The sequence below is a fragment of the Gavia stellata genome, chromosome 10 (genome assembly GCF_030936135.1).
Source record: "Gavia stellata isolate bGavSte3 chromosome 10, bGavSte3.hap2, whole genome shotgun sequence".
Taxonomy (NCBI): Eukaryota; Metazoa; Chordata; class Aves; order Gaviiformes; family Gaviidae; genus Gavia; species Gavia stellata.
This window is the reverse complement of record NC_082603.1, coordinates 17,736,572-17,758,684: the sequence shown is the minus strand read 5'-3', so window position 1 is coordinate 17,758,684 and position 22,113 is coordinate 17,736,572. Positions and strand designations below refer to the sequence as shown.

General features: G+C 39.7%; 1 protein-coding gene across 1 annotated transcript; it reads left to right on the top strand.

Annotated features, from left to right (window-relative positions):
• Positions 1 to 4,504: 4,504 nt before the first annotated feature.
• EPHX4 (epoxide hydrolase 4) lies at positions 4,505 to 21,278 on the top strand. Its single transcript, XM_059822102.1, has 7 exons — positions 4,505 to 4,747; positions 7,572 to 7,657; positions 11,152 to 11,309; positions 13,263 to 13,391; positions 15,475 to 15,578; positions 16,514 to 16,662; positions 20,884 to 21,278. Exons 1-7 carry the CDS (start codon positions 4,505 to 4,507, stop codon positions 21,113 to 21,115), a joined length of 1,101 nt encoding a protein of 366 aa, XP_059678085.1. The 3' UTR covers positions 21,116 to 21,278.
• The last annotated feature ends 835 nt before the right edge of the window (positions 21,279 to 22,113 follow it).

Sequence of the window (22,113 nt, the reverse complement as noted above, 5' to 3'; positions counted from 1 at the left end):
AATAGCAAGAAGGAGTGTATATTGACAAATGCTCAGATTGGGGTATCACCCCTTGAAATGTCTAGGGAAGTCCTCTTACACAAGCCTTGCCTGGATGTGTGCTCCCTGTTTGGGAGATTTGAGTACTTGGCTAGGAAGGAGATTTGGGGTGAAAGATGGGTCGTAATGTAAAGTGGTGCTGTTAGGATGTCTTGTTTCACATCTAAAGTGATTAAGAGCTGCCTTCATTTGTAGTTTATACAACATTAATAGCTATTTGTCCTGCAATAAAATATTACAGTTCACATTCAGGGCTCCCTACCTTGCCATCACCTGGGCATATTTTCTGACTGGGTTAATATGAGCTCAAGATCTCTTGCTTTGGAAATAGGAGGTGACGGAGGGAAGGCCAAGAATTTATCCTTTGCATTTCATTCATTCTATATAACCATATGTGCATTGCTAACAGTATGAACTGGTACTCTTGCCCCTTCAAAAACTAATTCCAGCTTCCATGACTCTATATTGTCATGATGACATAAACTCACAATGTCAATGCTGCTAACGCTAATCTGATAAAACCTTTGTTTGCAACCTACAAGCCAGTTAAAGACGATAATCAGTTCCTACCTCCAGACAGAAGGCTGAGTTCAGAGGAAAGGGAGGTGGCCTCTAAACATAAGTGAGTAGCAAGCCTATAATGATTGTGTTTGCCCAAAGCTGTCACCGCACTCAAGCAAGCAGGAATACCACTTGTGCAGATACAGCCTGCAAACAAAAAGCTGCTTAAGCAGACTAAGTATTGTTGGTTACCTAACAGTTAAAACGTGTACTAAGTTCTGTTACGCCATTAAGTTACCTTGATCATTTGTGAAAACAGCTGCACTTGCATCATTTTTATACTTGTGTCTACACTAGTAGATTGTATCTACACATAAATGAAGGGTAAGATAGTTAAAAGCTTTAAAAAGTTCCTCTGTCACTAATAAATGGAATACATTAAATTTTTTACTATCAGCTATGAGTTAGTCAGGCCAGAGGCAGAGTCAGTGACGTGCAAAGTTGTCCTCTTTTGTCTCTCAGAGAAACATGATTAGTTGAACTGACAAAAGATTAGCAGGCAGATGGCACATCATGGAGGGCAAAGCACATTGTCAAAGCTCGTAAGACAATCTGCCCTGGAGTTGGTTTGGCTTAGCACCCATTAGAACAACAATTTAGAGCAGAAAATGAGAAAATCGAATTTTAAGGAAGACAAAAAATAATTGTTGGAGTTCTCAATTTTTCTTATTCGTATGCGATATATCGAAGAGTCTAAGCTTTCTTCTGCAAAATGCTGGGAAACGTGTGGAAGATTTGTACAAACAGGTTTGCCACACATACGTAGACAGCGTGGTCCTAGAGTACAAAGACAGCGTTCCTCAATAAAAGAGGAGAATTCTGCTCCTTCCTTGGCAAACAGGACAGCTAAGGTAGCGCAGGTGGAGATGCCCGGAAATGCTGAGCCAGGGTGTGCAGAAGGGCATGCAGCTATTTCATCATGCCAAAGCCACTCGGAACTGCTAGGTCCCCAGCACTATCTTCTTCCCGGCTCTGATATCGGATCCATATCTAGTATCTGAAGATGACATAGTTAAACTCCACTGGCAAAAGGACTGTGTAATTTAGAAGCTTTAACATAAAACTACCTAAGTAGTTAGTAATGTATAAACCAAAAATACTTAGTTCTAGTGAAAAAATTAGCTCTGCAGCTTGTACAAGAAATATGGCATAGCTTGGCCAAATACTTGCTTATAATAAGGCACATCACGGTTCCATCTTTGATCCTTCTTATATTCTAGATGGCTACTATAATTTTGTGAATGCTGTGTCTAACCCGTTGCTGGCCTTCCATCAACCTTTCTTTAGAGGTAAGTGGAATCTTGTGATCAACTCCAGGATTTCCAACCTTGGTTTTCCAATTTTTCTTAGGGGATGTTTTCTATCAATTTATTCTGATTACTGGTTTATTAAGGAATTTGATGACTACCGTGATATAAACAACAACATTGGCTGATTTGCTCCTGCCAAACTTTCTAACTTATCTAACTGGGTCACTGGTTTACCGAGGTGCACTTCAGGGAAAATTCTGCTGCAGATAGTTTGATATTGAGAAGCTGCGAAGGCTTCTTCCCTACAAAAAGTGTTATTAGCGCTAAGTCTGATGCATAAAAAATTAGTTATATGCTAATCCTAGGGTTGGCGGTATGAGTAATTTGAGCATGAACGGAAGGCTCAGGCTTGGCAGGCATGATTCATATAATCCTACTGGAGTCTGCAGAGGTTAGTGTCTTAACTGAATCATCAGCTTCTGATGTTGTTCCTTCTCTTCTTGCCCAAGAGAAGGAAGAGAGCCTTAAGCAGCCCAGCATCTTTTTCCCCAGCAGCCTGATAAAGCTCCTGACCTTAAGTTTGTAGGGCTCACATTGAGACAATGAGCAGGGATCGTGAACATCATGATTCAGTGTTGTCAGCTGATGTCAAATGATATTTCATTTGTGTTATCGGTAAGAGGAAGCTAGGCAGCTTTTTACAGCTACTTGAAGATCTTAGCTTTAGTAAAAAATAAATTCAGGTCATGGTTTTGTGTCTTATTTAAACTTTTAAATGCATGAAAATGCAGTAATGGGCAATTCTTTGTAACATTCCTTTCTGCTGCTTAAGTTTTTAATGTGATTTTTAAAGAAAGAAAAAATTTGCACTGGTTGAAACCAGCATTAATTCTGTCACTGCCTTCAACGGGACCAGGATTCAACATCAGTGTCTATATTTGTAAGTCTGAATTTAGAACAAGTAGGAGAAAGCATTTGGTATGCTACAGACAAAAATTGTCTACAAGCTGTGTTCCATGCACAGTGAAAAATTATATATATATTCTCTCTGTATACATGCTTATCTAATTTGTTGTTGTGGTGATTTTTTTAAATAGCTCATTAAATTAGAGTTAACAGATGCATGGTGTCTTTCTACCAGCTTCCACCGGCACTGCTGGACAGAGCAAAAAAAATTTCTTGGAAGTTAAGTTCTAATCCTCCAAACTCACCTGGACCAAGAAGAAATTCTGGTCTTCGTCAAATTTAAGTAAAATTTGGCAAAATCCTCCCCCCCCCCCCCCCCCCCCCCCCCAAAAAAAAAAGGCAGGCACTGCACACAGGCCTACGTTATTAGCTGTGACTCTCATGTGGCCTCTACAAGCCTTGAACCTGCCTGTACCCTCTAGTCTGAGAAGCAAGGGGTTTAGATCAAGGAGTAAAGGCGAGCAGGCTGTGCACTGAGCTGGATCAGGACTTGTCAGGATTTGACGTGCGAGCTCAATTCTACTTTTCTTGTAGTCAGCAACTACTCTGCCCACATTTTGTTATCTCCCAGAACTAATAAACTGTAATTTTTCATAACTTGCATTTCTATAACATGTAAAATGAATTGCTCAATATAGTTATGCTTTTTCTTATAATTTTGGATTACGTGAACCATTCTAAATTACCCTTCACCATACATATCAGTAGGTTAATGCAAGATAGATGCTGGGATAAGAAGGCAGGCTCCAGTCAGCGCCTGTGGCCTCATATGCGACTGTGACTCTTTGCCTTGTGCATGTAGCGATTTACAACTAACGGACGGGCATAAGATTGTTCAGCTTCTAATGTCAGCCTTTGGAGGCGGAGATCTCAGTACTAAATTAACTCTGTTGGAGCAGAGTTAGTAATGATGATCCAACTTCCTCTATTCGAATAAGTTAAACTTAAAATATTATAAATTTTGGTGCTGGAGCTCAAAATTTGTATCTTTTTAATAAATATTCATAGTAATAGCATGTAATAACGACAATTGTAATACATTTACAAAATCACCTTTAAGTGGGTAACAGTGGAGCAGCAGTGAAAGAATGTACAGTCTTGGAAAAATACTGAATTGCAGCCACGCACCTATATGCTTCCGTTCCCACGTAAATAAGTAAGTGCGATCAAGTACGTGATCAGACTGGGCAAAGCAATCGCCTGCGAGGACCTCTGGCAGGCAGCAGAGGTGAGGCCGCCCCGCGTACCCCAGCCGCACTTTTCGCAGTGACATTTCGAGGGAGTTCTGGTGTGTTTGGCAGTTCTGGCGGAGCGCGCCGCTGACAGCCCCGCTCCTTTGCTCCAGGGACGGTTTCTCCTTGGTCCACTACTAAGTATTCGAGGGGAAGAGCCCTCCGCGGCCGAGCTGGTGGGCGCGCCCCCGGCCGCAGCGCCGTGGCCCCTCCCGGTGCTGCCCGGGGCCTAGCGAGCCCGGGCCGCCGCTCGGGCGCACCCGCGGCCGGGGCCGCGGCGGCCGGGCGGGGCGGGCGGCGCGGCGCTGTGCCCGGCGGCGGCGCGGGGCGAGGGCCGCGGGGGGCCGCGGGGCGGGCGCGCCGCCGCTCCCGGTGCCTCCGCTCGGGCGGCTCCTGGCGGCGGCGGCGCTCCGAGCCCCTCCCGGCCGGCGGGGACGGCGGCGGCGGCGGGGCCCGATGGCGAGACCCGGCGCTGCGTGCCCGCCGCCCGCCCGCCGGGTGGTGGTGGCCGCCCGGGCGCTGCTCTTCTGGGCGCTGGTGTACAGCTACTGCGGGGTGTGCGCCTGCATCGCCGGGCTGCGGCTGCTCTGGAGCATCGGCCGGCGCCCGGGCGAGACCTTCCGCTGGGTGGTGCGGGAGAACCCCCCCGCCTGCCTCAACGACCCCTCCCTGGGCACCCACTGCTACGTCCGGATCAAGGTGAGGGCGAGGGCGGGGGGAGCGGGCCCCGCCGTGCGCACACGCGCCCCTGCGCGCGTCCCTCCCGTGCGCGGCACCCCTGCCTGCCCGCCTGCCCTCCTGTGCACGCGTGTGCGCGGGCACCGCGCGTGCTCTCCTGTGCGTGCCCGCACACCTGCGCGCATATATGCGCTTGCCTGCGCCTGCCCCTGCCGCCCCTGGGAAGCGGTGCCGTGCCCGGCCGCGCTCGCCGGGGACCGCCGGGAGGGGCCGCAGGCCGGGCCGGGCCCGGCCCGGCTGCCGGGGGGCGCGAAGCGGTGCCCGGCCGGCCGGGGTGCAGGGCCCTCGGCGGGCGGGAGAGGCCCTCGGCGGCCCCGGGTCTCTCGCAACCCGCGGGAGGGTACGTGCCCTGTTGCTCCCCGCACCCTGCCCTGCCGTGCCCTCCCTGTGATTTACGGTTTGCCCAGTTGCGCCTGGGAGCTCCTTTGGCGCATCAGGGTCGCGGGGAAAACGCAGAGTAAGAAGAGGAGTCCCGTCTCTCAGGTTTGTACAGTGGAAGCCACCAGTCAATGTCTATGCTTGTCTCAGATCTCTACCTGTGATTTGCTCCTCCACCAAACGCTCTAACTGAAGTTGCATTGGCTTGGTTTCTTTTGTAGTTACAGGTGAGCAAAGAATGCACTGCAAATTTTGTCAAGTGTTATTTTTAATAAAACGAGCACAAAGATCTCAGTTCTGAGGGAACTGTGCAGGTGGTTTTGTGCCAAACGGTACTAATAGAAACTATCGAGCTTCACAGTTTCTCATTATTTGCTTGGGGTTTTTTTCTATTGTTAGGGGACATGTGCATGCTTTTTTCACTCATATGAAACATTCTTTTTTCCTATAGCACCAAGCAGTAAATGAATGGGTTGCTGGGGAAGTGGGGGGTGTGACAGCAGTAAGAGAGCATTTGGGGGAAAATCAAATCGCTGCCAATATGACAGCCTATCGCTCATTTCAGGAAATATGAAACCCTCTTACCCTTGGGTAACAGCAGGCCAATGTGTCACTTTCCAAACACATGTATCCTACAGATCCCTACAGATTTCAAGAAAACTAAGAAAAAAGTCTGTTTCAGAAAAGATGGCAACATCCCATGTCTGTTTCGGGAGGGGGCAGAAGAAAGGGGACAGAAAGGAGCAACTGAAAAGGTGGAGGATGGGCTTAGTTTGGGGCATGTGACATGTAAACTGCTGCTGTACGAGTGGTGATTGAATTTATATGAGTAAAGGGGATGCCCTTAAAAGCAATAAATAGATTAAAATAAAAACATTGAAGGTAAATCCCTAGAGGACACTAATTGAAAGAAGCAGGATGGAGGAAGGCTTACCCACTACTCACTAAATTGAGAAGAGAAACTGTGGAAGGAAACTGAGAATCTTCTACCTTTTTAAATATAAAAGGATCAAAGGCAGAGTGATGCTGAGAATGGTGAAGATGGTGTAATGGCCCTAAGATGTACTAGGAAGAGATCTTTAAGTACTTAGAAACGCATAGATACTTTTAGCTCTAGGGACTTTAACTTAATTGGCAGACGAGAAGTATCAGTGTAATTTTGGGCAGAACTGAGCAAAAAGTCCCTACTATAGCCATAGTGAGTATAAAAAACCCAGATGTTCCCTTTTCAGAGCCCTTTCAAGAATCAAGACATAAGTTAATGGGTTTGTAGCTGGTCAGTGACTTAGTGCTAAGGTAGCTCAGAGAATTTGAAGTACCTCTGGCAAGAAAAACTTTTTCTATGCATACGTGATCCTTGGTGTGATGTAAGTTCTTGAGGTACAGCAAAGGTACGGGGTTTTTCTTCTCTCTTTAAAATAGCAGAGACAGTGCAGGCTCTGACATTAGTTCAGGAGCTGTACAACCCTTCTTCCTGCAATTTCCTTCACATGACTTCTAAACAGTGTGTTGTATTTTGTGAGCTAACTCTTTCCCAACTTCTGTATCCACTTCTGTGCCAGAATTAAGTAAACCCTCTAGGTCATGATTTCAGTTTATTTAAATTCTGCTGGATTTGACCTTGAGTTAGTGTAAGCTTATGTACTTCCATTCATTTCAATGGCATTTCAGTGTTCAGCCTCAGCACTGCTAACAATAAGTAACTTGCCTGCTGGTAATTTTCGTTAAGACCTATTTTCTTAAAAGATGCATCAGAAATAGTGATTATAGACAGGGGAGAAATAAGATTATAACATTAAGGCTTTCTTTTCTGAAGCGAGTCTGAAACCTTGAACGGTAAAAACGAGCATAAACCACTTGCTTTCTAGTTACTTGATTTTGATTGCTTTTGGTTCTTAAGAATCTGTGCAGTCCTTTATTGTGCCAAAAAGCAATGTGTCAGTTTTAAATAGTTGCAGAATCTTACAAACTAACTGAAAGTATACTGCATCTCAAAATCTTTCTGTAAAGCACATGACTGGTGTCTGCGTGAAAGCAAGGTGCTAGCTTCGACAATAATCTGCATTTCCTAGGCACCATGCCAAGCAGTGCTTCTTCAGAAAGGTTAGCGTGCTCATGGCTGAACTGGCACATGGTCAACATAGCCTGACATGTATTAAAGATGGTTCTACCTGGAAGAAGCTGTGGCAGCTGGGGTGGGATACTCAGCATTGCCAGGGTGTAGCAGGTACCTGATCTCAGAATCGCAGAAGACTTCAGCTTCAAAAACTGACATAAAAACTGATATTTTTTTTCAGGGGCAATACATTGTTTCTTAGAATATTGTCTGAAACCATGTTCATTCTCAAATTCTAGTATAGCAGTTCTATGCAGCAATAAAAAGACACTTCTTTTTCTTTCATTTTAGGATTCAGGGTTAAGATTCCACTATGTGGCTGCCGGAGAAAGGGGTAAACCACTCATGCTGCTGCTTCATGGCTTTCCAGAATTCTGGTAAAACTCCCTACACCCTTTTCTTGTATAAAAGAGACTGCTTAAGATACCTGAGAGCGATCATCTCAGCTTAAGTATCCCCAGTGTGATCCGTGTTACGTATCTATGAGTACTAAGTAACGGCATGAAGTTTAGTAGGGAACAAACCATTGAAACATTTTTTAACTGCAGCATGCATAAAAAAATTCTGCAGGCTGATGCAAACCAACCATCTTTTTTGCATTGTCAATCCATTTTTCCCCAAGTATGTACACTTTTCTTCAAACTTTGGGAAGGAACTGCTCATTTTTAATGACTTTCCTGTTTGGATAACATTCGTACTAATATGGCTAAACTTATGAATGATAGCAGAGGGTGTTAAAATGAGGAGCCATTATATGTTAAGTGCAATATGGATTGCTGCATTTATTAAAAATACTATACATTAATTGTTAACTGGGGGAGGGGAAGAAGAACTATGAGTTCTATACGCTATTATGCAACCTAATTTCAGAATGCTACTCAGGGAAAAAGGTTCTATTATTAGTTCATCATAAGATGAATGATGAATCAAATCCAATCCTAAATGTTTGTTTATAACAATGAAAAGCAGTCATGTGTCTAATGATTTAACCAAATTGCTCGGGCTGTCATTGCCAGGTTTAACTACTGAAGCATGGCTTACAGAACTTGCATCAAAAAAACAATAAAGGAATAGTGGAAGCGGTGATGACAGTAATTCAGCAAGTTAAATGATCCTTTTCCTTTCTAAACTCAGATATGGAGCTAGGCTCCACTGTTGGAACTGTGGTCTTTCAAGTTGGACTCAGGTCATACCATGATAAATTGACCCAGGTAAAACAGAGGTCAGTTCTCGTCTGTTAGCAATTTCCTATAGATACTAACAGCCTTGAAGATGATGGTAGAAAGTCATATTTCTTTTAAGATAAATTTTCAAAGAAGTAGATTGTTCTAATAATAAATTGCTATCTAAAAAGATTAAAACTGTAAACTCTGAGTAAAAAGTCAGTTAGATGGGGGAGTTGCATGTTCTATGCAAACATTATGCATATCTTGCCTAATGCATATTCTAACATGATAAGACAGCTGAGACTATAGCTGATTTCCCCTACAGCGGGAAGAGTAATGGAAAATTTAACATTTTATATAAGTATTCTACTGAGATCTGGTATATCATTTTCAAAAAGCAGAAAGCCACTCTTACAGTTTAGAATGGTGAGTCATGCCTTAAGTGACAATTCATATATTGTGTTATCTGACCATTCAAAAGGAATGAATGAGAAACTGTTATATAGGTCACTGGGACCACCAGTAGCGTAGTTTATATAACTGTTTTTAAAAAGAAGACTGCACGCCAATAGTCTGTAAAACAGTCATGCTACCCATGCTGATGTTGGTTTGTTAACTCAATCAGTGAAGATTTTTTTATGTAAGAATAAGCACAAGATAAAATAATCACAATTTAAGAGACATTTAAAGCAGCATCAGATTTGTATCATTTGGCTAGCAAAAAAAACCCCCACCTTATATGATTCACAGTTACAATTCTTAATTGTAACAAATCCTCTGCCTTCAAATGTCTCAAGGTTATAAGTAGGACAACTATAACCAGACAATATTTACCTTAGTGAGCGATTGAGACTGTCTGAAGATGAAAGATCACTTAAGAATATAATGCACCAGAGCCATTAAGTGCTTTAGATGCATAAGAACTTGAAAATTAATACCAATGTTCTGGAAAGACAATAATAAAATATTTGAAATTGGGCATAGTATGTTGAGACAGCTGGGTACCTATAAGACTTGTGTGTGAGCTGCTAAATTTTATACAAGCTGCCTTTCAGAAATAATGGGATTAGAGAGTCACAAAATAGTTTCCATTATTCAACCTTATGAAAATGAAAGCATTCACCAACATTTCCAAATTCTGCTTGCAAAGCAGTTATCCAATAGTTACATTTCAGATGTGGTAAAGGATGTCTTTGAATATAAAACCTACCCATTTGGTAGGTCAGACATGTGGTGATTGATGGACTATTGTGAAAACAGAAGATGAGGACAGCAAGTAGATGTTTTCTGAAAACAAAAATAATTTGTTTATTTATTTATGGGCCTCATTTTTTCTTCTTACTGAAGTCTGTAGGATAGCTACAACAGTTACCATGGCAAATTCAGCTTACAAGTCATTGTATAATGCCTTTAAAAATTTCATTCCTGGAGATCTTAGCTATATCTTGTATTTGCATTATATGGCACCGAAATGAAAAGGTTCTGACTGTTCTGTTTATATGAATACAAATTTATATAATTAATGAGTGTTACTGTAATATTGCTTATGTTCAAAATCCCTAATAGGCTGGAGGCAAAGCTAAAGTGGAAGAGCCCATGGTCTAATATAGACACTGCTTGAATTAAGGTAGAATTCTCTGCATCACTCTTACGATCGCTGATGATCCAACTGTTACATATCGTTTAGCTGAGATTGTTGAAACAAGAGCAGTAGTAAAAACTAGATCCTAGGACAGAGGGATGCAGCCATTATTATATATGCCTAGAAGGATCATGTTTTCGTATCTCTTTTTATGTCTATTACAGTATAAGATAAGGCCATGTCTGTCTTGGTACTGGCTATTCTGAAATTTATTTGGCTTCAATAACTAGTTGAAAGGCAGGTAGCTCTTGCAGGATGAGACCCACCGTTTTCTTGTTATTTTTGCTTCGTAACACAAATCTAGTCACTACATACTATTACAGAATGAGGAATAGCCCAGGCCTTTGCCTGAGTTCTTAATCTTGTATGTCTTTTAATGTGTGTAATGTTATCACTCTTTTGCATAGAAACATAAGCAATGAAATACTTTGTGTAGTACCAACACATTGAGATTGTTCTGGAGCAGTTCTGGTAGTATAGCGATACAGATGAAAGTGTACATAATATAAATCATATAAGCTTCACTAAGTTCATTTGTTATTCATTGTATTTCCTTCTTTTGTTTATTTAGTGTATGAATTATCTGACATTCCTTTTCTGAAAAGAAAAAAAAACCACATGCCTTGAGGCATGTTTCCCTATCCATCAAAATGTGTTTGTGTGAGCAAACCAGGGAGAAGAGAAAGCTTTTCAGACCTTAGTTTTTTTGATGATACTACGGCTCCAAGGATAAAACAGAATAGTCCTCTGTGTGCTCTGGTTTATGTCTGCTTCCTTTGCAGCAAAGGGACCATGCCAGACTCCAGGAACTGTTGAAACACCTGGCTCTAGCCATGCCCGCTTTCTGGCAGCTGCACTTCCTTACTGGGGAATTCAAGAAGGGAGCACAAAACTACTATAGCCACGAAGAACCATCAGCATACCACAGAAAGAAAAAAAGAATTTCATTGCAAACAAAGCCATGCTAATTTACCCTCAACTGTTTGGGAGCAAAAGCATTGAGTGTGTTTTGGTACCATACTGCTTGACCTTATAACTCCAACTTTTTTTTCCCTTTTGTTAGGTATTCTTGGCGCCATCAATTGCGGGAATTTAAAAGTGAATATCGAGTGGTGGCCCTGGATTTGAGAGGTTATGGAGAAACAGATGCTCCTTCTCACAAAGAAAATTACAAGTTAGATTGCCTGATAACAGATATAAAGGATATTTTGGAATCTCTAGGTGCGTTGGTAGAAGACAAACAGCTCATAAATGGCTTGATTTTCAGGGAAAAAAGCCATAAAGATCTAGTATTGATATTTTTTAAGACTCCATTCTCTTTAATATATACCCATTACAGATATGTATAGATATAAACTTAAGGATAGTCATATTTTATGGACTATTATCAATGAAAAAGGTTTGTTTTCTCATTATGATGTATACATCAGTATAAAATGTAAAGATGATTTTCCATCATGAGTTTAAAAAAATATTTTCCCTATGTGCTGTGAAATCCAGCAGTATAAACCTATGGTCTTTTTCCCTAAGAAGGTCTTTGCTTACTCCTAACCATTGTACTTAGTGGATAATGTCCTGAATTAGAGTCTAATAGCACTTGCAGACCAAAGAATATAAAGCAGATGACATTTTTCTTGCACAAACAAGGTAGAATAAAAAAAAAAAATCCCAAAATACTACTCCTGCACAGTAGTCAGTTCTCAAGAGCTGAATGACTATGTCTTATACACCAGTGAGAAGAACAGAAGGGAGAACAAGGGACACATTGCTCCCTGTGGCAAATACATGGTGTAACTGTCTAGAGCTCAAGCGAGTCTGCAAAATTTGCCCTTCCAGTTCAGTTTGAAGCGTAGCTGTTCTGGCGATAAATTGTAACACCTAGTGAAGGGTATTTCTCTTCCATACCAATAGCAACACAAGGCATTAGACTGTCATTCTCTGAATCATTTTAATTCCCTGGATACTCTACCGATAGTGAAACAACTTACTGCATTTCACATGAAGAAACAGTAAAGCAGTGATTCTAGTTCTAAGGTTTTAATTTAGGATTTGCTTTGCTTGTGATGTTTGAATATTGTCAAAAGATTGGGCAGGCAGACCCCACACAGCATTTACATTTTCCGACCTTTGCTGGTTGTGTTAATCTCCATGGTAATGCCATGGTTATGCTTGAGAAGTGTTCTCATCATAATTCAATTTTATAGGGATTTAAAATTTTTTGGAGAAAGTATTTCTGAGGCTTGTTATCTTTGTTTGTTCTAACCCCAAGTTAAATTCTTTTGGAGAACTTGAATATATATCAAAAGATTTTATTCAAGAGGGGTTATAAGGTGCTTTGACCCTGTGTTCAAATTTATGTCAGAATTCTAAACAGTTTGGCTTTTATACATCTCATTGGTTATGTGCTCAGCATTACAGTCCTCAATGAGGAGGGTGATGGTATCTGACAATACAGTATGTGTTCCAGCAGTGGTTAAAGGAGGAATGGTTAGGCTTTCAAAAACACAGTTATGATTTTTCTTCCCCTTTTTATTGCTGTTAAATTACCATTTTTATTGATGGAAGAGTAAGTATGTGAATGCCGAGAACTTTAAAAATTGCCCACTAAGCATATAAATGTGTGTATTTATGTGTGTGTATATACATGCTATATATATGGCTATTAAGTATAATGCCCACTCTTTGCATAATGATGATGTTCAGTGCTTAGATAACCTCATAAGGATTATGAAATTCATAAGGATTAGTTTTGTTCAGGAGGGGCTCAGGAGATTGCTCAGTCTTTCTGTCTGCAGTTTCAAACTCCAAACTCCCTAAATGTGACAAATGGACATGCATTATAATGACTGCAAGTTGAACTATATATCTGACCCTACATCAGCCAAGATGTGAACAGGGTGGCCATTTGAGTACGGAGTGACTTTAGTTTGACACTGAAGTGAAAGTGTAGTTGAAGCCCAATTAAATAATTTTAATTATTTGTTAATTTTTTAACTATAGTAGTGCACTATTTTTCCTGGCCATTAGTAATGGAAGCAGTGCAGTACTAAGTAGTTACATTAATAAATGTGCTGGACCACCTATTTTGCCCAGTAATTACTTTATAGTATGTGATAGTTTGTACGGATACAAATGCCACTGAAATAAAAGCACAAATCTGTGTTTATGTGGTAGGATACAACAAGTGTGTGTTGATTGGCCATGACTGGGGAGGAATGATCGCTTGGTTAGTGGCTATATGTTACCCTGAAATGGTGACTAAGCTGATTGTGGTTAATTTCCCCCATCCTTCTGTGTTCACAGGTGAGTTTTATAATAGTCTTTGTTAATCCAGAGTATCTGCATTTTCATTAAGATTGTGTTTGCTTTGAGGTTGCTAAAGAAGAACTAACTACTTGCCCCTTTAGATATTCAGTAGATAAGTTGCCAGTACACAGTGCCTCTCACAATCTGGACTGTATTTTATGAAGCAGTAAGGTATCAAGTATTTGACCTTTGGAAATAATTTATTGTAGGAAGTGGGAGTGCTTGCAACCAAACTTACTGATTTTTTTCTTAATCCATGAAGGTTCACAAACATAATTTTCATATACATGAACCTGTTTTATACCACTTTGGCAGGATAAAATTCCCTGAACAGGGGTGTATATTGCATGACAGCTAGGTTAAGGCCTCACTGCATTATTAAATCTGCATAAAACAGCCTTTGTATAAATGTGAATCAGACATTAGAATTTAATCCTGATTTAGGTGACAAGCGACAATTTATGATCTTGTACAATATTCATTGGAACAAGACAGCCTTTCCAGGCTACTTACTAGAGGCTCAGGAATGTACTAGTAGTGAACTGAAACAAGGATTTAGGTGCACTAGCAAAATTTGCTGTGTGACAGGCTTTGAGCTTGTCTGCTACCCAGAATTACAAAACATTTCATAGGGATTAGATCGACATTCAGTAATTAAAATGAAAGTAGTATCTCACTAATTTTAATTTCTTCAATTGCTGACCCTACCCTATTTACATTAAAAAAGTCACCCCATTTCCCCAGAAATAGTTAAGAATACTCAGTGCAGCTTTAATTTTCATTTCAGTTGAATGTAAATCTGACATTACACCACCATGGAATCAGAACCATTCACACATGTTGTTCTCACAGGGTTCTTGGGCACCTTTCTAAGATATTAAAGAACATTTTGCCAGGTAGTTAAGCCTCACTTACCCGAGGAAAGGTCTGTTCACCACCACCTGAGCAAGCAGGAGCTTTTTGCAGTATTTTCACTGAGAGCAGGAGCCAAGCTGTATAGAAGACAAATATATTTTATTATAGTATTCTTAGTATTTGTTTGCATATTTGTTAAGGTACAAAATCTGTTCTGTAGCTTGATAAAGACTCCCTGGATCAAATTTTTTCTACTGTGGATTAAATGAAAATACACAGTTTGTAAATTGTGCAGAACAGTAAAGTGAGCAGTGTTGATGATGGTCCATCAAGGAAAACTATAATGGGTGATGCAATTTAAGAATGTGTAAGATATGAAAGCTTAGAAGATAGCTGACACTTCAATTTACTTTGTTTTAAAACCCATTTTTTATTCACTGTCAGAATTAATATTTCAGAGATATCTCCTATGTTGGGAGTGCAATTTTGCCTTCCCAAATTTGCATTTGTAAAGGATAGGTTCTAGACTTCCTAGCACCTGCATACATTCTGTGGTTGCTTCGAGGAAGTGAGATATTTGAATGTCAGTGTTGGCTCTTGCAACTCATTGGAAACAAAAAATTACAATTTAAAACAAAAATACTTAAGGCAAATTTGGCTATATTGTTTTCTTTTGTCATATATGCTCCAACACCTTTAAAAAGTGACACTATATAATCTTGATTACGGTTCTTGAAATTGCCAAGAAGACAACTGTTAGAAAAATTCTGTATTTTCATGAACAGGATTGATGCTGTCTTTAGAATGTCAGTGGACTATCATATACAGATTTCTGTGCATCACATCTTTGATGAGAGAAATACTTAAAGACTTATATTTACACCTCTTATTCCACAGCTGAAAGAAGTGCTTTGGACTAGCTACACAAATAGATCTCCAAGTGAAAACCTATCATGCAATTAAACTCTCCAACGTCACTGCCCTCACCTAATCTTTGGCAGGCTTCCGGTTTGCTGACTGTTTCTATTAACACATATAAAAGAAGTATGTTTTAATGGCCACATCATATACTTATTCCTAAAACAATAATCATCTTTTGTCACATAGCACGTTCTAACGTAGTATTTTTAAAACATTCCTTTACGTTTAAAAAATAGTAATATTAACAGTAATTTTGTTTGAGTCATCAGTTTTCATTTTTAATTCATGGGCATTTTTGTTTCAGAATACATTCTACGACATCCATCACAATTGATTAAATCTGGTTACTACTTCTTTTTCCAAATGCCATGGTTTCCTGAATTCATGTTTACAGTAAATGATTTCAAGGTGAGCAAAATGAGTGCTCTTGTTTATATATTTAACTGTGTGTGATGGAAGAATTGCCACCTACATTGATCCCTTCTGATGTAGTTACAATTACTGAAAGCTGATTTTTCTTCTTAAGCATTATATATTTTTATAAAGTAGGATATAAGTACATAGAATCTCCGAGATTAACTCTTGCTTTTGCGTTTCTGGGAGGCGTTCAGGTATATACTTTTAACATTCAGCACTACAGTGCATTACTCCACCTAGACAGCCAGCTGGTTTTACGTGTGCACGTGCCAGTGGGACATATTCGGTGCCTGGGGAACTCCTGCTGACTTATCTTAAGCTCCTGTGAGCAGTGAGACATCCTCTTATCCCTCAGGGCCTGCTACAGGGCAGGCAGCCTTGGGAGTCTGGGCATCAAATTCAGCCAGGTGATTAACTGTGCCTGAGGAACCAACAAGGCCAGCACCTTGTATAACCTTAAAAATATGTAGAAGGGTATAGAAAGAGAAAAAGCAGCTGCAGGCATGCATCCTCCTACATGCATACAGCCCAGTGCAGAGCTCCCAGTGCTGCACACACACAGGGCATAGCAAGCTGGGGGGGGTCCTGAATCATTCTCCCTTCTGCCCTCTCAGCTGCTGGGATCCATCCCAAAGAAAAGTATGTGCCTGCACTTGCCTTTGCCTGTCACCAGTGGCAGGTCAGGTGCAGAACTGAGGAACTTGGTAATACTGGTATTTGCCTGTACTTGATTATTTAGAAGTAAGTCATACCAGAAATAAGTTTACTGTGTGTTTTACACATAGCTCTCTAAAAAAAGCATTGAAACCATTCACTATACTCTAAACAATGTATAAAAAGATTTTAGAAATATGTGTTCTGTTGAAAGAGCGAAACCATATTTTCTAGCTATCGTATGTGGTGGCTTTTTATTCTCCCTTTTCTAGGTTCTGAGAAGTTTATTTACAAGCCAGGCCACTGGAATTGGAAGGAAAGGCTGCAGATTAACAGCAGAGGATATTGAAGCTTATCTCTATGTCTTTTCACAACCTGGAGCATTAACTGGACCCATTAACCACTACAGAAATATTTTCAGGTGAGTATAACATTCTGAAACAGGGTAAAATATTCTACAGACCCCTGGAGGCCAAAAACGTTATTGCATCTTCTGCCGCTAAAGTAGAAGGAAAAAACGCAAACCTGTTTCAAAATAACGGTAACAAATGTATTCAGTGTCAAGCAGTGTGATGCAAAGTGATGCAAAGTGTGAGATAGCCACACAAAACAGTGACACAACCAGAGTGCAGGTAAGGAAAATCTTTGTTTCAAAATCTAATAAAGCAAAGACCCTTCCTCACTCACAGAACCCATGGCAATCACAAAAATCCATCTCTAAATAATACTTACAAAATTAACATCAATTAATTGTTTGCATTACAGTTCATATGTAGCTCTATGAAGAGTTTATTATTAGATATTACTACTAGATAATATGGCATCCAAGTCAGGTACCCTCACTTTTCCTTGTAACTTTACAAAACCATGTCTGACTTTAATTTTATTGTGTTTGGGCTGTTTTTTTATAAAAAGGTGGGGTAGGTTTTTTTGTAACCAAGCCTAAAACTAACCCTATCTCATTTGATGCCCCCTTTTTATCTGCCGAAAACTTAACAGGGCCAGAAGGTCTTTAACTCTGCATATACTCTACTTATGACCTGTAGCCCTAACTTGAGGAACTATACCAAGAAGAGTGGAATTGAACTTTTTTTTCCTTTACTGCCTCCAGTCTTCAACAGTGCTAAATCTCCTGCATGCTTCTCTAACACAAGACCAGCTTCCCAAAAGTCTTTAAAAATTCTCTTCCTTCCCTAAAATCAAGACAGTTGATTTTTGAAGTGGATTAACTTTTAATTTTCCCTGGTCCAAATCTCGTGCCACCTTTACTGCTCTTTCTGTGCCTTCCATGCTGTCACTGTTAGGAGAGCGGTCAGTAAGGAAATACTGGGAGGAAAATGGAGATCTGAGCTAGGTGCTGTCTTGTAGAGGCTAAGAGACAAAACCGGAATGAGAAAGTAGAGAGATGGTATATTTTCTTCTAAACAAGATAACACCAAGCACAGACACCAGTGGGGAGTAAATGAGGTGGCTGTGCTGGTAACAGGATACTTATTTAAAGCTATGCAGAGAGCGGTGGTGACATCAGCTGGGATGTCCAAGGGCAATGGGGAGCTGTGCGGCTGCATGGCGGCTCCCTGGCCCTGCAGCTGCACTGCAGGAGCCCCCAGGGTAGGGCTAATGAGGAGCTGGAGAGGCACGAGTGCCCTGAGCCTTGTTCGTACATTTGCCACAGCACCTCGCATCAGTGAGTATGCACATGAACCAGATGCTTCTCTGACAGTAACAGTGAAATACCTGTGATAGCTGATAGCTGAATTGCTGTGGGATTCAGATGAGACGAATGTAAGAGTTTAAACTACTGTTTCAGGCCTTTTCAGGCTCAAAAAAAAGCCTAGAATCAGTTATTAATCAGAAGGTATCTTCACAGCTATTAATTCCTCTGTGTGTGTGTATGTTTGTGCATTGTTTGCTTTATTTTTTTAATGAAAGTATATCTGTGCTGAATTCAGAGATTATTATAGGTGCTATCAGCCACAATGCAGCAATTCCTTGCACTAGAAGGAAAAGACTGGTTTTCAGCTCATTCAGTTCTTGCCACCAATTCTGATGGTCACACCTTATGGGATGTCAATCATTAAACTTTAAAACAGGATTGAAATTTTCACTTCCTCTCATATAAGCCATTGAGCACCACTTAGATCCTAATGACTTGTATGCAACATAACTCCCAGTGGGCTGGCACTGGTGACCTACGTGTTAGAGGTTTCCAACTCATTACTATCCACCTGGAGTTTTATTATTCAGAGCTTAATTTTTCTGGAAAGTTATTTCCAAAGAGATGATTGAAATCACCTACTTCCATCCATCACCAACACATCCTTGTCTAAATAGTACAGCAGTCATTTCCTTCACTATACTTCAGATACAAACACTTTTGGAATAAAAATCATAAAGCTTTTGTATCATGCTTGGTTAAGAGAGATAGGTAAGCAGTTGAAGATTGAATTTCTTCTGATATGCCATTTTTTAGAAAATGGGATTACTTCTCTTACAGCAGTTAAGAAGTACTTCAGTATTTGTTTACAGAAAGACTGTATAACAGTGCTGTATGAAGGTTTGAGTCTGGTTTTTCAAAGACTTAAACTTCACAAGTGGAACTTCCCTTTCTAAATGTGAAATCTGCGTGTTAATCCTTGTTAAAGGAGATTTCTATAAACTTCGTGCATGATATAATGTCCCATACTCCAGAATGAAAAGAAATACAGTGTGGCTCATAGGCAATGAAAAATGACAGGTTGTTTATCTATGCAGTGTGTGTAAAAAGCCTAGTAGAGTTTTCCTAAGTGAGGCTACAAATCTTGCAAGGCACTTAGGCACAAAAGAAAAACAGTAAACCCTACAGTAGTGAAAAAATGCACGTATAAGTAGTGAGGAGATCCAGGATACTGGGTTAAAAACGCAAAGAGATTAGTCTAAATGCACTGAATCAGATCACCAGATTATCAATTTTTAAAACTGTTATTATGAATAAGCTATGGTTCAGTGGGTGAGGTCAGGTTGTTTGAAAAATGAGATTTTAAATCCACTGCTACAAAAGCCATTTTAGGAATTCATCCATCAAAATGAAATTAAATTATTATTTAAAGTGACCTTTACTTAATATTTCTTGACATTATGTATAAGTGGAGAGGAAGAATGTCTTCAAAGTCTCCATTTCTTTGTCTTATTTTAAACTAATGCATGCCATCTTCTTTGTCTTTCCCTTTCACAGGGCATAGTCTCTTAAGTAGTTCCTAAGTTTCAACCTAGCCCTTAAGTTTGTCATAAAAGTTTGCTCAGAAAATCTTTTTTATACATTACTGGTTTAACATAATCATGTTTGAGCATTAAGATATTAAAGATTTGCATCTGATCAGGTAGAAATTGTTTTGAATTGTCACAGCTAGTCTGTTACACTATGTGGCTAAGATTAAGCAATTCAAGCATAAATTAGATAAATTTTTCAACATATCTGAAACAGATGAGCTGGAATAAATTCTGGTGGGTTAATATGGTTTATGTTGAAATAGTCTTTCACTTCTAGCTACTTGTATCTTTCCTAATGTCTACCTTTAATGTGAGGAAATACTTATAAAATATTCCATTTAAAGTAACTATTAAGAAAATATAATAAAATTTTAGTGAAAGTTTAACTAGGTCATTGTGGTGGTATAATTTTTATTAACATTTTACTTTCTAAGGCTTTTCTTCAAAGTATTCTTCAAATGTCTTATAATGTATTTATCTTTAAATGCTTTCTAGTCTGCCAAAGCTCTGAGTTGTGATGTTGCATTTTTAAAGAGATTATGACTCCATGAAAGGCAAATTTTTAAGGAACAGTTTTCTTTCACTGCATACAGATGTAGGTGTGTAAGTCCAAGGCCTCCAAAAACATACTGTAGCTCTTTGTAAAGGGAACGCTGATGCACTTTGAATGTTAGCATGAATTTCATAGATGAGTGAATGCAACTGAATTCAGTTCAGCATTTCAGACATCAGTGTTCTATAGAATATCTTCTTCTACAGATATTTTTATTTTCAGCTGTACTACATGATTATTTAATTTTGAGTAGGTCTGAAACATGCTACCTGGTATCTTCCGTCGTGTCCAAAAAATGGCAGCCTGCCATTTCCTAGACAACCATTTTCGGCAAGGCAGTTTGGCTACTCAGGTAGCTAGATGTCTTGAACACTGTAGTCTAAATGTGATTCAAAGCATCATATTGCATTAAAACCTTCCTGCAGTAAATAATGCAGGTTCAGAAATTTGCCATAGCATTCATCAACCAAGGGAAGGCCACTGATCTATGAAATGTGGCCGTATTTTTCCACGTTCCCTTTTACGAGATCATGGGGGTCCTGAGGTGTGCACCATGCTGAAGCATTATTCATGTTCCAAAAATAAGACTTCTGTTGCAATCAACTGCTGATTTACAGACATGTTACAGTAGAAGTATCTTCTAACAATTTTGCCATCCTTAAAAACAATTAAAGGACTTTGAGTCACAGGAGTGTTTTCTTGGTATTGTAGAAGGTATCTTGGAACCTAGAAAGCTTGCAATGAGCTTCACCATGTTGATTTCAAATGCTAAGTTGACTGAAATCTGTCTTGGTGATTTTTGTAAAAAAAGACCTAACTAAGTGGGTTTTATTTTTAAAGCTGCCTACCTCTGCAGCACCATGAAGTCATCATGCCAACCCTGCTCTTATGGGGAGAAAGAGATGCGTTCATGGAAGTTGAGATGGCAGAAATTACACGGATTTATGTTAAAAATCATTTCAGATTAACTATTTTGTCTGAAGCCAGTCACTGGCTCCAGCAGGATCAACCTGACATAGTGAACAAGTTGATATGGACCTTTCTAAAGGAAGAAACAAGAAAAAGAGAATGACTGTTTGTACATGTTTTAAGGGGTCTACATAAAAGCTCTTCAGATTTAAAAACTAATTGTTATCAGGGCCATATTTCCAGCCTGCCTTCTATTTTGAGCTCTGTTAGAGAAAAGTGTTTTCAATGTACTGTACATTTGGACACCAATGTTACTGCTAAAAGAAGAAGTGAGTATGAGAATATATAATACCAACATTGGTTTTACCTGTATACTTGTATTTTGCACATAAAAACACCTGCCTTAAGATATATATGTATTTGTACAGAAAGAAAATCATGGAAAGTTGCTTGGTTTTATTTTCCCCCTTGCTTTACAGTTTTAATGTGTGGTGCCTTTTACAAATTTATAATGAAACAATAGAGTGGTGCCATACTGAAGGAAGTAATGAGTTTTCATTCTAGATTCACCTGAATTTTTTTAATGTATTTTACCATTAAACAGTAACTAATTCTTTTTATTGTCTATATTTTAGCATACCGAATGATTGAAAAATTTCTGGGCACATTTCTAGTCTTCAAGTGAATAATGATACCTATCGTGTTGTATTGTTGAATGCAGCTGCTTTGTGCAATGTGTTTTTCTTTCTTGACTAAAGAAAATGGGAAACCTGTACACTCAACATGTCTGAACAAGAATGGAAAATTAAGATAAAACATGTATCAAATCCACCTCTGTCTAATAAAATGCAACTTACACTACTCCCTTTATCTGACTTCCTATAGAGAGATTTCTTACTGAAGCTAAGAACTGCGTTTGAATAGCTGAAGTGTTTGTCCACTGTACAGCTTTCCCAATGCTGATTGTTGTAGTTTCTTGGAAATAATGCCTCATTATTGGCATTATCCTTCCTATGTTAGCAACTACTGTTCTTGCCTCCAAGAACTGCTGCCAAGTTCCCTGTGTTTATAGGAGGAAGAGACACAGTGATTATGGAAACAGAGGGTAGAATTAACTTGCATGTGATGGCAGGGGAGAATAGCACCGGATGCTAACTACAA